The following is a 12,139-nucleotide window of genomic DNA, read 5'->3' on the forward strand; positions in this document are numbered from 1 at the left end:
GTGCTACCTTGTCACGAAATCCCCTGGGGGGCTAAACTAGTTAGCAACTCTCGCCCAAACTCTCTGGTTATGTGAGGATTACATGGGCAGGGGTGGGGTGGGGTGGGGTGGGCAAGAACAACATCCGCCATTCAGAGTTTTTGGGAAACAAAAGTGAGTTACAAATATGAAAAGGGCATTTTCTGGTTACAGTTTTAGTTTCTTGTATGTTTGTTTTGTGTAAATCAGATTTTGAATGGTTATTGACTGGTAGCATTTGCTTATCCATGGCTTATGGCTTATTAGGTTTTTTAAAGCCAAATGTCATACTATAATATCCCGATTATGAGTTTGCTAGGCAGCCCAGGGCAAATAACAGGTGTTAAATGAGTAGTCAGGTATTTCCCACTTGAAAGAAAAGTTATATTCAACTATATCTTTCAGTTATGCAAATAAAGCTATATGTCATAACAATTCATTATGGCCTATAATATTCTGTGCAGGAAATAGGTAAAATAAACATTTTAATCTAAACAATACTATGTAAGCTAGGCCTTTCAAATGAATTAAGTTGAATTGATTGGTTGGAAAACATTAATCAAGTAAATAAAACTTTATTGCTAAATATGTTTGTGTGTATCCCACAGTGCAGGAAGCTTTAGATAATGGCCAGAGAAATAGCTTTCTAGCAGAAACAGCTAGCATATTGGTTTCTTAAAGATGAATGCATTTATTAATGAATAAAATGAGGTGGATGTACTTCATAAAAAAAACAAGATACATTTTCCTGTAAGATTCTACACTTTTATATATATAATAATATACCATTTGATAAATAAGATAGCCTTTGCGAACATTTTGGGATTTTCAAAGAACTCTCATAGTTTTTAATTGCATAACTTAGTAATATAAACTACCCAGAATTTTTTGGCATGCATAGCCATATTAAATTAATCAATAGAAACAATATTCCTGTGATATTTTTCTTGTCAATGCATATTCAACTTAATTGTGGAAAAATAGAAAACTTTCCAAGGAAGAAGATAGTCTTGGTGAATCTTTATAGAGCGTTATTCTACTTAATGATGGGGTAGTGGTTGTAGGTTCTTGTCTTTCACGGTACAATCATTTCTTCCTTGACTTCTCTAACCCATGATTTAATTAAATTTCAAGGAAGATTGGTAGAAGATAGAAGACTGCATTAAGCCCTGGGAGTCCTGCCATTGGAAATTGTTGGACAATTCCTTCTCCTGTAGAGAAATTCAGAAAAATTGATCACCCAATTCTTTCCCCACAAATTGATATATTTTTAGAATGCCATTTATGCCCAGGTCCCTCAATATTTGCCTAAGAAGGATTCATTTTGAGTTTAATGCATTAAAAAGTTATTTATAAATACCTAAAGAAAACCCATTGTAAAAAAAAGTTTGTTTTAAATTGGTTACAATAAGACTTCAAAGCCCACCAATCCAATGTTTTATAATGAGTTGAATTGCAACTCCTATAATCCACATGACATGCTGAATGAGTTGTTATGATATGTAGTCTAATAATCTGGAAGACATTAGGTTGTGGAATACTAAATTCATGTGTGCATTCAGTTTTAACACAAGGCAATTAAAAATGCTTTAGGTCAGCGATGGTGAACCTTTTTTGGCTCACGTGCCATAAGTGGGGGGAGTGCAGGGGGGGCGTGTGCAGGCGTGCTGCACCCATAATGCAATGCGCGACCCCCCAGTGCACATGCGCTCACTACAGGTGCGACTCCCCCATTTTTGCATGCTTTTTTCGCTCTCCCCAGGCTCCAGAGGCTTTATAGTATCATGGGAGGGCGAAAACAGCCTCCCCGCCCTCCCGGAAGCCCTCTGGAGGCTTCAGGGACCTTCAGGAGGCTTCCCTGAAGCCTCTGAAGCAGTCAAAACGACCCTCCGAGCAAACTGGAAGTCACTTCCGGTTTGCTCAGAGGGTCGTTTTGACTGCTGTCAAGGCAACTGCTCTCAAGGCTTCAGAAAAGCCTCCTGAAGGTTCCAGAGCGCTTAAAACGACCCTCCAAGCAAACCGGAAGGGGCTTCCGGTTTGCTTGGAGGGTTGTATTGACTGCTTCTGAGGCTTCAGGGAAGCCTCCTGAAGGTCCCTGAAACCTTCAGATGGCTTCCGGGGGAACAGGGGAGGCTGTTTCCATCCTCCGCATGCTCCTATAAAGCCTCTGGAGCCTGGGGAGAGCGAAAAAATCATGCAAAAACAAGGTGTTGCGCCTGTAGTGCGCACATGCGCGCTGGGGGATCGCGCATTGCATTATGGCATTGCTTCAGGTCATGATGCTTAGATATAGCACCATTCTGCTCTTTAAAAAAATGTGTGAAATATAATTAATGTTCAGATTTTTAAAAAAGAAAAAAATGTTAATACACTAAGCATTTTAAATAGACATTTTATATTTATATTTAATAGCACCAGGTGACCTAAAAATAGGTACTTGTAAATTTCCTGATGAAAACTTTTAAAATGTTAGATTGGCCAATATCCTGTCATTGCACTTAGGAGCTAGAAAATTCAGTACTTGAAATAGTTGTAAAACTATGTGACAATCATAATTTAAATACAGTATGTATTTCTAAAGCCTATTGCTCAATTCCTTGCAAATATATGAATTAGCTAAATCATTTGCTTTTGGTATTTCATCAGTATGAGGGTGAATAGGACAACAAAGATTTTGCTTTCTGAACATTTTCAGCTATATCTGACTGATTTTTGGTTGCTTATCACAAAAGTAGCCTGCAATTGAACCTATCACATACCATTTTATAGAAATCTAAGTTACTATAATTATCTATTGACTGTGCTGCACACATGAAAGAAACATGGAACTGTTGCTAATGCATATCCAGTTCATCAAATACAACAGAAATATTTGTGGAGATCCAAAAGTAGTCATCTTGTTGCTTGGAATGCAGTTTGAATATATTAACTACTGTTTTATATAAGTGAATGGAACAGACAAGTGAGACCATCACATTACATTAAAAAAAATTGGCTACTCTGAAAGAATTTTATCCCAGGGTAGAAAAATATGAACCACTTGTTGAGCTAATAGATATTTTTAACTTCGTTTCACATAAAACTTGTCATAATGACAAATTTTGTGAAAGCAATGAACAAGGAAGGTGAAGTTTTTGTTACTTGACATAAATGTTTCCAAGAATAACTGATGCTTAAGATCAAGGAAGGCGTCTCTGTTGATCCACAGATCAGATGGGTCATCAATGACAAGGGATTCAAAGATCTGTTAGTGGGGCCAGAGAAAATTGCTTGGAAAGTAATGGGTTTTATTGAGAGTTTTCTTGGCATCCATCCACAGAGCACCAATTCCATTCAGCTGGTTGACAAACTTATAGCATACAAGACCACGAAGTGCAATATGTAAGTGAAGATTCATTTTCTGCATCCGCACTTGGACATCTTTTCCGAAGGTTTAGGTGCAATCAGTTTCACCAGGACATTGGCAAAAAATATCAGGGCCACAGGAATCCATCAATGCTGACTGACTATTGCTTGGACATTGTAGCAATATGTATTGGACACCGAATACAAATGAAAACAGGCAGCAAATCACTGTTAGCTCCGTTGAACTCATGCAGCATGATAGAAACATAATGTGAATAAATACATTACAGTCACTAAAAGTGAATGTCATATTTCTTAAAATTCCTATGTGACATGGTCATTCTGAAATTAGATTCCTTTGAATTGAACACAAATATAATCTCCAAAGGTTTTTCAGGAAGTAAAACTTTTGAAAAAAATTGTTTCCGGAGATATTCCAAGAGAATATAGTTAAATCAATATAATTCTCTCCCATTCTATCCAATAGAAGAAGATCATTTTGTTATCCAAAATTTAGTGAATTAAAGACTAATAAATAAAAGAGTTCGGGATTCACATCAGTTTTGTAATATTGATATATACACAGCAATTTCATGTATAGGTTTAGTTCAAAATAGTTTATTCTTCTGTGTAATACAGTATATCAGTTGAAAAAGGTAGTTTATCAAAGCATGTTATGCATCATTTTGGACTTTAAATCCTTTTTAAAAATAAAACTTTTGTCTGATGTAAAAATGACTCTCTTGGAGTACAAAGTCAACAATAGAAGGGGGTTTTGGTTGTTTATTTTTTAGCTGAGTGACTAATCACTCTCTCAATGTTTAGAACAGGTATCTCCAACTTGGGTTTATGTGCATCCTTGAACAGCTAGTCTTGCAGCACACAAGATTGTAAACTTTAATGTTATTATGTGATTTATATATATTAATTATATTGTATGTACATTTTATAAGCGGCCCAAGGCAATTTCACTTCCTCAGTGAGGCCAAGACAAACCAAAAGTTTGGACATCCATGATTTAGAATATCAGCAAATCTTTTTATGAATGTTTTTTTAAGTCTGCATTTATTCATTTAATCTTATATATATGATAAATATATGATCAAACTTCCAAGAAATATTTTAGAGGCATTTTCATACTACATTTGTGTCACTGCATATTGTATACAAACAACATGTATTTTCTGCCTTGTTGTTATATCCCTACTCTAGAAATGCTGTCTTTTATCTTAGAAAACTCTCAGAGGGTTTTCAAAATGTGTGCAGAATTTGCATCATTTAACAGCTGGGTGCTGTCTTTGCTCTTTTTTCCCCCTCTCTATTTTAAATCATGGCAATTGGACTGAATATTGCTCAACTGTGCTTTTGTTTTCTCCATATAGAGAACCTACTATTCTCCATTAGTGGAATGTATAATAAGTAGTCTTTTTGTAGCAATTATTGTACTGCTCTTTAATTGTGATTTAAAAATAAACAGCAGAGACTTTTTTTTAGTTAGTATATTTTCAGTTTAGCAAGAACACACTGAAATGTTAACTCTTCTGATTCAGTTTTGCTATCCACCAATAGTTCATCACATTGAGTTTTAGAAAACCATTTTTTTAACATTATTAGCTTTCATTTCTCCTGATCTCCAATCGGAAGCAGATACAAAGTTGCAGAGAATGAAAATCAAATTGCAAGGGAAAGTCTTCTTTGAGAAGAGCTGGGCTTCCAATGACAGGAATGAGGGGGTTAAAAACTGAGAAGGGTTACATCAGCAGATGGAAGAAGTTGTTACAGGTGGTCCTTGATTTACTACTATAATTGAGCCACAAATTTCTGTTGCTAAGCATGGTAGTTATTGAATTTTGCCCCATTTTATCACCTTTCTTAAGGGACGCGGTGGCTCAGTGGCTAAGACACTTAGCTTCTCGATCAGAAAGGTCAGCAGTCTGGTGGTTTGAATACCTTGCACCACATAACGGAGTGAGCCTCTGTTACTTGTCCCAGCTTCTGCCAACCTAGCAGTTTGAAAGCATGTAAAAATGCAAGTAGAAAAATAGGAACTACCTTTGGTGGGAAGGTAACAGCATTCCGTGCTCCTTCGGCATTTAGTTCTGGCTCTTCGGCTTTGAAATGGAGATGAGGCCCGCCCCCTAGTCAAGAACGACTGGCACATATGTGCAAGGGAAACCTTTACCTTTTATGACCATTCTTGCCAGATGTGTTAAGTGAATCACTGTGGTTGTTAAGTAGTAAGTGAAGCTAACTTCCTCATTGATTTATTTATCAGAAGATTGCAAAAATGATTGTGGGACACTGCAACCATCATAAATATGAGTCAGTTGACAAGCATCTGAATTTTGATCAAGTGACTACGGTATCAGGATGTGTCAAAGACCATAAGCATGAAAAACTTTCACAATTCACTTTTTTCAGTGCCATTGTAACTTCAGAAGGTCACTGAATGAAGCTGAGGACTACGTGTAGAGACTTTTATTTTTAAATGATTCTTAGCTTTTCATGAAACCAAACTGGGAAAACGACATTGAAAAGTTTCAAAGGGTGCCCCCACCTTAATAACATCATTAATAAAGGAGGGTTATTTATTGTCAAGATTCTAGTCTTTTAATCCCTAATTCTTGACCTTAAAACCAGTTAAAATCCATGTGAATCTCGCTTCTTAAATCACATTAAAGGAGTTGAAAATTAAAGCAATGGTTTTCCATTGCCACCTTCTTGAAGATCATCCATCATCAGGCCTGTTTAGTTTCAGATACTGTCGGCAGATGCTGCCACCTGCTGGGGTAAAGTGAAAGCACAAATATTAATTGAAGAAGTATTGGCACCTCTTCTCTTATCAATGGAAGGCAGATTTTTTTTTAAAAAAAATAGATTAATAGTGCTTTAGCAATAAAATATAGAACCCAATTCTTTATTGAAGGAAGAGTGTGTTTTTTTTAATTAGTCAAGGTAAATACTTCATACTATGGCTACATCAAACACATTTGATGATAAAGGTATAAAATCAACTAAGTATCCCTGTTGTTAGTTGCAAAGTTGTGTCTGACCCATCACGATCCTATAGACAACGTTCCTTCAGGTCTTCAGCTGTCCTCTACCATCCTCTGGAGTCCATTTAAGGTCACACCAACTGCTTCAGTGATTCCATCCAGCCACCTCATTGTCTATCATTCCCTTCTTCTTTTGCCCTCAATCTTTCTCAGCATTAGGCTCTTCTCCAGTGAGTTCTTACTTCTCATTAGGTGGCCAAAGTATTTGAGTCTCATCTTCAGGTTCTTCAGTATCACTGGCTCTAAAAAAAGTTCTTAGAAGAAGACTTAATTGTCACTAGCATTTTTTTTAATAAGACAAGCTAATGCTATAGACACAAAATTAGATTTTGTTCATGACCACTAAATTAATTAAAGGTAGTTTTATAGTGATGAAACTATTGTTGAAAATCAGAAACAAAAATCATCTCACTAAATTTCACAGTTAATAGCACATTGTCAATTTTACTAACTTTTTAAAATACACTGTTTATATTAATATAATAAACTAATATTCAGTGTATAAGTTACCAACATTTTTTTCCACTGAGGGACACATTTGAAATTTTGAGACCCTCACAATTTATGGACCCTCACAAAATAATTGGTGTGGTGGAATAATCAATCCCCAAATGCCCATAGAGCAGAAAGCAAGACTGTAGTTATCAGACATTTCATTTTTTGTGAATCTTTTAGGCTCATTATGATACTTTGAGGCACCAGGCAACCAGAGAGTTTGTCAAGGAATTTGTAGATACACAAACATCATCTAGATATCGAACACACTTGGTTTTAGAGATAGGAGAAATCTCTCTATTAACTTCCATGCTTAAGGGCAGATTTGAATCCAAGTCTTTCATTTTGTCAATTATGCTAACATAATTCTATATGGAATTCCAACTAATCTGTTCTCAGCTTTGAGCAATTCTGTGCATATCCGTCAAAAGAAATCATATTAAATTCCATTACATCACACTGTATTTCACTATAATAATTTTTACTACTATCGGTATATATGAATTTCTTTTCTAGTAACTATATAATAGTTACACATAATAGGAAAATTAATAGTAATCAGTTACTTTGAATTTCAACTTTTATCATCTCTTAGTCAAAAAAAGCAAAGTATAGTTAAAGCCAGATTGCCTATAACCTATCTGAAGGGATAAGTTATCCATTGCTGTTTTGTTTACTGTAAAAAGTTGTTTTTTGATTGTTATGTTTTATTTCTTATCTACCATAATTGTTTAGCTTTGCTTTGTCACATAAACAAAATTTTGGACATTTAAGCCAGAAGAGCATGCAGCCTATTAGAATAGACCATATGCAATGCTTCAATACTACATGTAGATAGAATTTATATACAAAAGAAATTAATCTTATGTTAATTGGCTTCTTTGTTCTATGCACAGAAAATATTGCCTTAATAAAATAATAAGGTGCTTTGTTGTTTGAAGATCTATGTGGGCACATACATGCCCGAAAAATGCTTTAGATACTGATTCCAACACCACATTTTAAATGATATTTGCAGCTTTAAATAGTTCTCCATTTATATACAAATTTATCTTAAACCATCTAGGAAGAAAAATGTCTGTTTCCTGTCATTTAAAGGAATTTTCATGGAGCAAATCAGAAGGATCTTTGGTTGACTTGGATGATGGAAACCGTACAAGAAATGATTGGATAGGTATGTAACTGACAGCTCTACTACTTCCACAGAAAATATAATTTGCTATTAAATTTTAAGAAGAAAATAAATACTCTGCTATCAAAACAAAATGGAAATGAATGGAACTCCTTATATGTGATTTTGCTCCACTACAGCCATTGCTCTTTTTTAAAAAAAGTTAATTGTGGTTCTAGGACAGCGATGACGAACCTTTTTTGGCTCGTGTGACATAAGGGGGGGGAGCACAGGGTGTTTGTGTGCGGGTGTGCCGCACCCATAATGCAATGCGCGACCCCCAGCGTGCATGCGCGCATGAGAGGCACTGCCCCCATTTTTGCATGCTTTTTTCGCCCTCCCCAGGTTCCAGAGGCTTTATAGGAGCCCAGGGAGGGCGAAAACAGCCTCCCCCAGCCCCCGGGACCTTCAGGAGGCTTTCCTGAAGCCTCCGGAGGACTAAAAACGACCCTACGAGCAAACCAAGTGTCCAATCCCGAACTTCTGGTTTGCCCATAGGGCCGGTTTTTGTGCTCCGGAGGCTTCAGGAAAGCTCCTGAAGCCTCCAGAGAGCCTCGGGGTGGGGGGGGGGAAAGGCTCTTTTCACCCTCCCTAGGCTCCTATAAAGCCTCGAGTCTGGGGAGGGTGAAAAATGGCTTTAAAAAAGGCTGAACTCAGCTGGCCAACGCCTTGCATGCCCTGACAAATGGCTCTGTGTGTCACCTGTGGCACGCCTGCCATAGGTTCGCCATCTTGGTTCAAGGAGAAAGTGTTTATCATAAAAAGGCTTGATTTTCTGGAGATGTTCTATATAAGTACCGTATTTTTCAGAGTACAAGCCGTACCTTTTTCCCTCAAAAAAGAGGGTGAAAATTTTATACAATGAATACAGCATTTTAGGCCTCCCAAAACACCACCCCCTTTCCTGGGGGCTGGGAAGGACAAACATGAACAGAAAGCTGTTTTTTTTGTTAGTTTTTGCCCCCGCAGCCCCTAGGAGCACTCTATAAGCCTCCTAAATGCTATGCATGCCCTTTTCTTGACAAAATATGGGCCCATTTTCATGAAAAATGAGCCGGTTTTTGCTCGTTTTTGCCCCCCCCCCCCGAGCACTCTACAAGCCTTCTAAAGGCTATGCCTGCCCTTTTTAAATGATAAATGGGGCCATTTTTGGGAGATCTGCAGAGTCCCAAAACTTTTTTTTTTATTTGCCTCTTCAAAATCTTGGTGCATCTTATATTCTGGTGTGTCTTATACTCTGAAAAGTATGGTAGTACTGATGGTAAAGTTGATGTTTAGCTAGATGTTTTCAGTACGGGTGAGAATTTTGGAAGAATATAAAAAGGGCTGCCCCTTCAACATCAAGCCTTTGACTATAATGAAGACAGGCAAATATAATTCATGTTTTTTTTTCTTTTAAAATACAAACATATAAAATTTGCCAATAATATTTAGAGAATAAATGTACAGAGAAGGATGATAAGAATGAATACCGGTAATTTCACTATGAAGAGGAATTGCAATAATTGGGGGCTTTTAGTATTAAAAATTATAAAAATAAAATTATTATTTAGTCTTTTAAAAAATGATTTTAAAATCTTCCTATGCATTAATCTCACTTTTTGGTGATTTCATGGATTCATCTATGTAGATTTCTTGGCAGAAGTAGACAAGGATATTGCCACTTCCTTCTGGATTTTTAAAAAAAATTTCCTAGTCTTCCTGTAAGCCCTTACACTTCCTAGTAGCCTCTTATTCATATTAGTACTGAAGTACTACTTAGTAGTATAGGTAATCCTAAATTTATGATTGTAGTGGACTCCATTAATTGATGCACTCATGTGACCAGACATAATTTTGTGACCTTTTTATAACAGTTGTTAAGCAAACACCATAGTCTTTAAGTGACTATCATGGCCATTAAGGAAATCAATGTATTCCTATGGGTGATTTTTTTTTGCAAAAAACTAGCAAAAAAAGTCATAAATTATGTTCATGTGACAGCAGAATGCTGCAACCAGCTATAAAGGTGAACCAAGCATACAAACTGTGGTCATGTGAGCCAGAAGTGGCTTGGACAGGTTCGACTGAACTGATAGAAAAAAATCAGGCCTGGCTCTTTGAACTGGTAGGACCAGCAGGCTGGCCATGCCCTCGAACCGGTTCCCCGGTCACTGCTTGCTCGCCAACCTGATGCATCCGTCGGATGGCAAGCTGACCGGAGCTGGGAAGCGGCTGGGTGGAAAAGAAGCCACTCAGCCGCCTCTTTGAGTACAAGAGGATTGGAGGCTTCTTTTCCACCCAGCCACTGACCGCAGGACGCCAAAAAGTCCTCTAGCCAGTAAGAAGAAATGACCAGAAATCTTTTCGATGCCCTGCATGCAGTGTGCAATGGCTGGGTGGAAAAGAATCCTTTTGGCTTCCAAGTTCAGCGGCAGGCTCGGTCCCTTCATTGAGTTGCTTTCCTCCATGCCCGAGAAAGATCAAAAGGCGCGGAGCAGCCTTTAAGGACAAAGTTTGCATAGCTGCCTAGAGGTAAGAAAACTAACCACTGAGGGAAGGAGCTCTCCAAAGCTGCGGGCTTTGCAGCAGTCCTCCCCAGCTTGGAGTTTCAAGTGGAAGAGGTCCCTGGCTGTTGTGAAGAAGCAGCAGCTCTGGGTGCACCACTCCCGCTTTGTTCTCTTTGAGAGCTGCTTTGCAAACAAGGTGCAAAGTGGCTCTCAAAGAGAATGAAGCAGGCACCCAGACTGCCGCTTCTTCGCAACAGCTTAGGATGGAAGAGTTTGCTCAGAAGCGACGCTGGCGAGGAAGGGAGCTGGATTGGAGAGAGGCGTAGCCAGAGCTCTCTGGGATGGGTAAACAAGTATGGGGAGGCAAAGGGGAGAGAGAGCGCTGGGCAGGAGCCACAGGAATAGGAGGGTAGTTGTTCTTCTTCTTTGCCCCTCCCTGTGGAAGGATGCTCCCAGCCCAAAGAGACTGAGATAGGGAGGCTCAAGGCAGCTCTCCACCCTAACCCAGAGGTGGCCAGTGGTTGCTCTCACCCTTGGGCAACAGCTGTGCCTCTTCTCCTCCTCAGGCTGGCAAGGAAGCCTGCTGCTCCCATCAAATCCACCCAAGGAAGGAGAGAGAGAGAGAGAGAGCCCACTCAGCCGAGGTGCCTTTCCCCAAAATAGAAGAAGCAGCATGCATCAGCAGCATGCCACCCCTTCCGGTTTAGCTTTAAACTGCGCCCCACACTGCCTGAGTAGTAGCCCAGCAATACCGCCTGCAGCTGAATTGTCTGATGTGAACCGGCAAAGACACTGCGGCTGGGAGCATGCTAACCTTGGCCTTCCTGAGTGCTGGACTCAGCTGTTGCCATCGCTTCAAGAGTAGGCTGCTAGGCTCGCCCCCAGTACCGTCCGGAAGTCAGCAAAGAGCCCCGGCATCAAGTTGGCTATGCGCACTCAGTCTCATTCTCCCCTTGTTAGGGTTCTAAATACCATGCAGAAATAAATCATTGTCCAAGGCAAAACATCCTTTAAGGTGCAATTTATTCCGCAGGCATGTTAGTACGGCTATGGAAATTTCAACTCTGAATTACATCCTGTAAGTTCACCCAGTATAAAGTTCATGATCTCTCCCCACACCCACAAATCCATCACATGTTCCAATCATCATCTTCCACGCTGGCATGTACACCCATCTTCTTCCGGCCAGGTGTCGATGTGCGGAGACAAAAGATGACCTTGGCTTCTACAAAAGAATGTCAACAATCCATTCTACAATCCTACTCCTTTCTATTCCCCCCTCCCAACTACTACACTATTGAAACAGCATAGAAAATTATAAGAAAGTGTGGCAGGCCAAAGATCCTAAAAAGAACATAACTACAGGCCTGACAGGCGGCCTCTCCTCAAAAGAAAAATGTTTCCTGCAAAGAGAATAACATAAAAGTTAATATAACAAAATTAACCACCTCTTCTCCACCCAGGGGAACCCCTTGACTTCTCAGGAAACTTCCCATTGACTTGCTTTCCTAACTTCTCCACTTTTAGGTTCCCACTGTTCACCCAATTAGCTTCAGACCAAGGGT

General features: G+C 38.9%; 1 protein-coding gene across 2 annotated transcripts in view; it reads left to right on the forward strand.

Annotated features, from left to right (window-relative positions):
• MACC1 (MET transcriptional regulator MACC1) overlaps nucleotides 1–12,139 on the forward strand; it is a 40,325-nt gene that overhangs the window by 778 nt on the left and 27,408 nt on the right. For both annotated transcript variants that reach the window (XM_081932231.1, XM_081932230.1), the window contains exon 2: nucleotides 7,981–8,088. In XM_081932231.1, coding sequence (XP_081788357.1) covers nucleotides 7,989–8,088 — 100 coding nt within the window. In that variant the 5' untranslated portion in view covers nucleotides 7,981–7,988. The remainder of the gene's footprint in view (nucleotides 1–7,980; nucleotides 8,089–12,139) is intronic.

This window comes from Natrix helvetica (genome assembly GCF_964273705.1).
Source record: "Natrix helvetica genome assembly, chromosome: Z".
NCBI lineage: Eukaryota > Metazoa > Chordata > Lepidosauria > Squamata > Natricidae > Natrix > Natrix helvetica.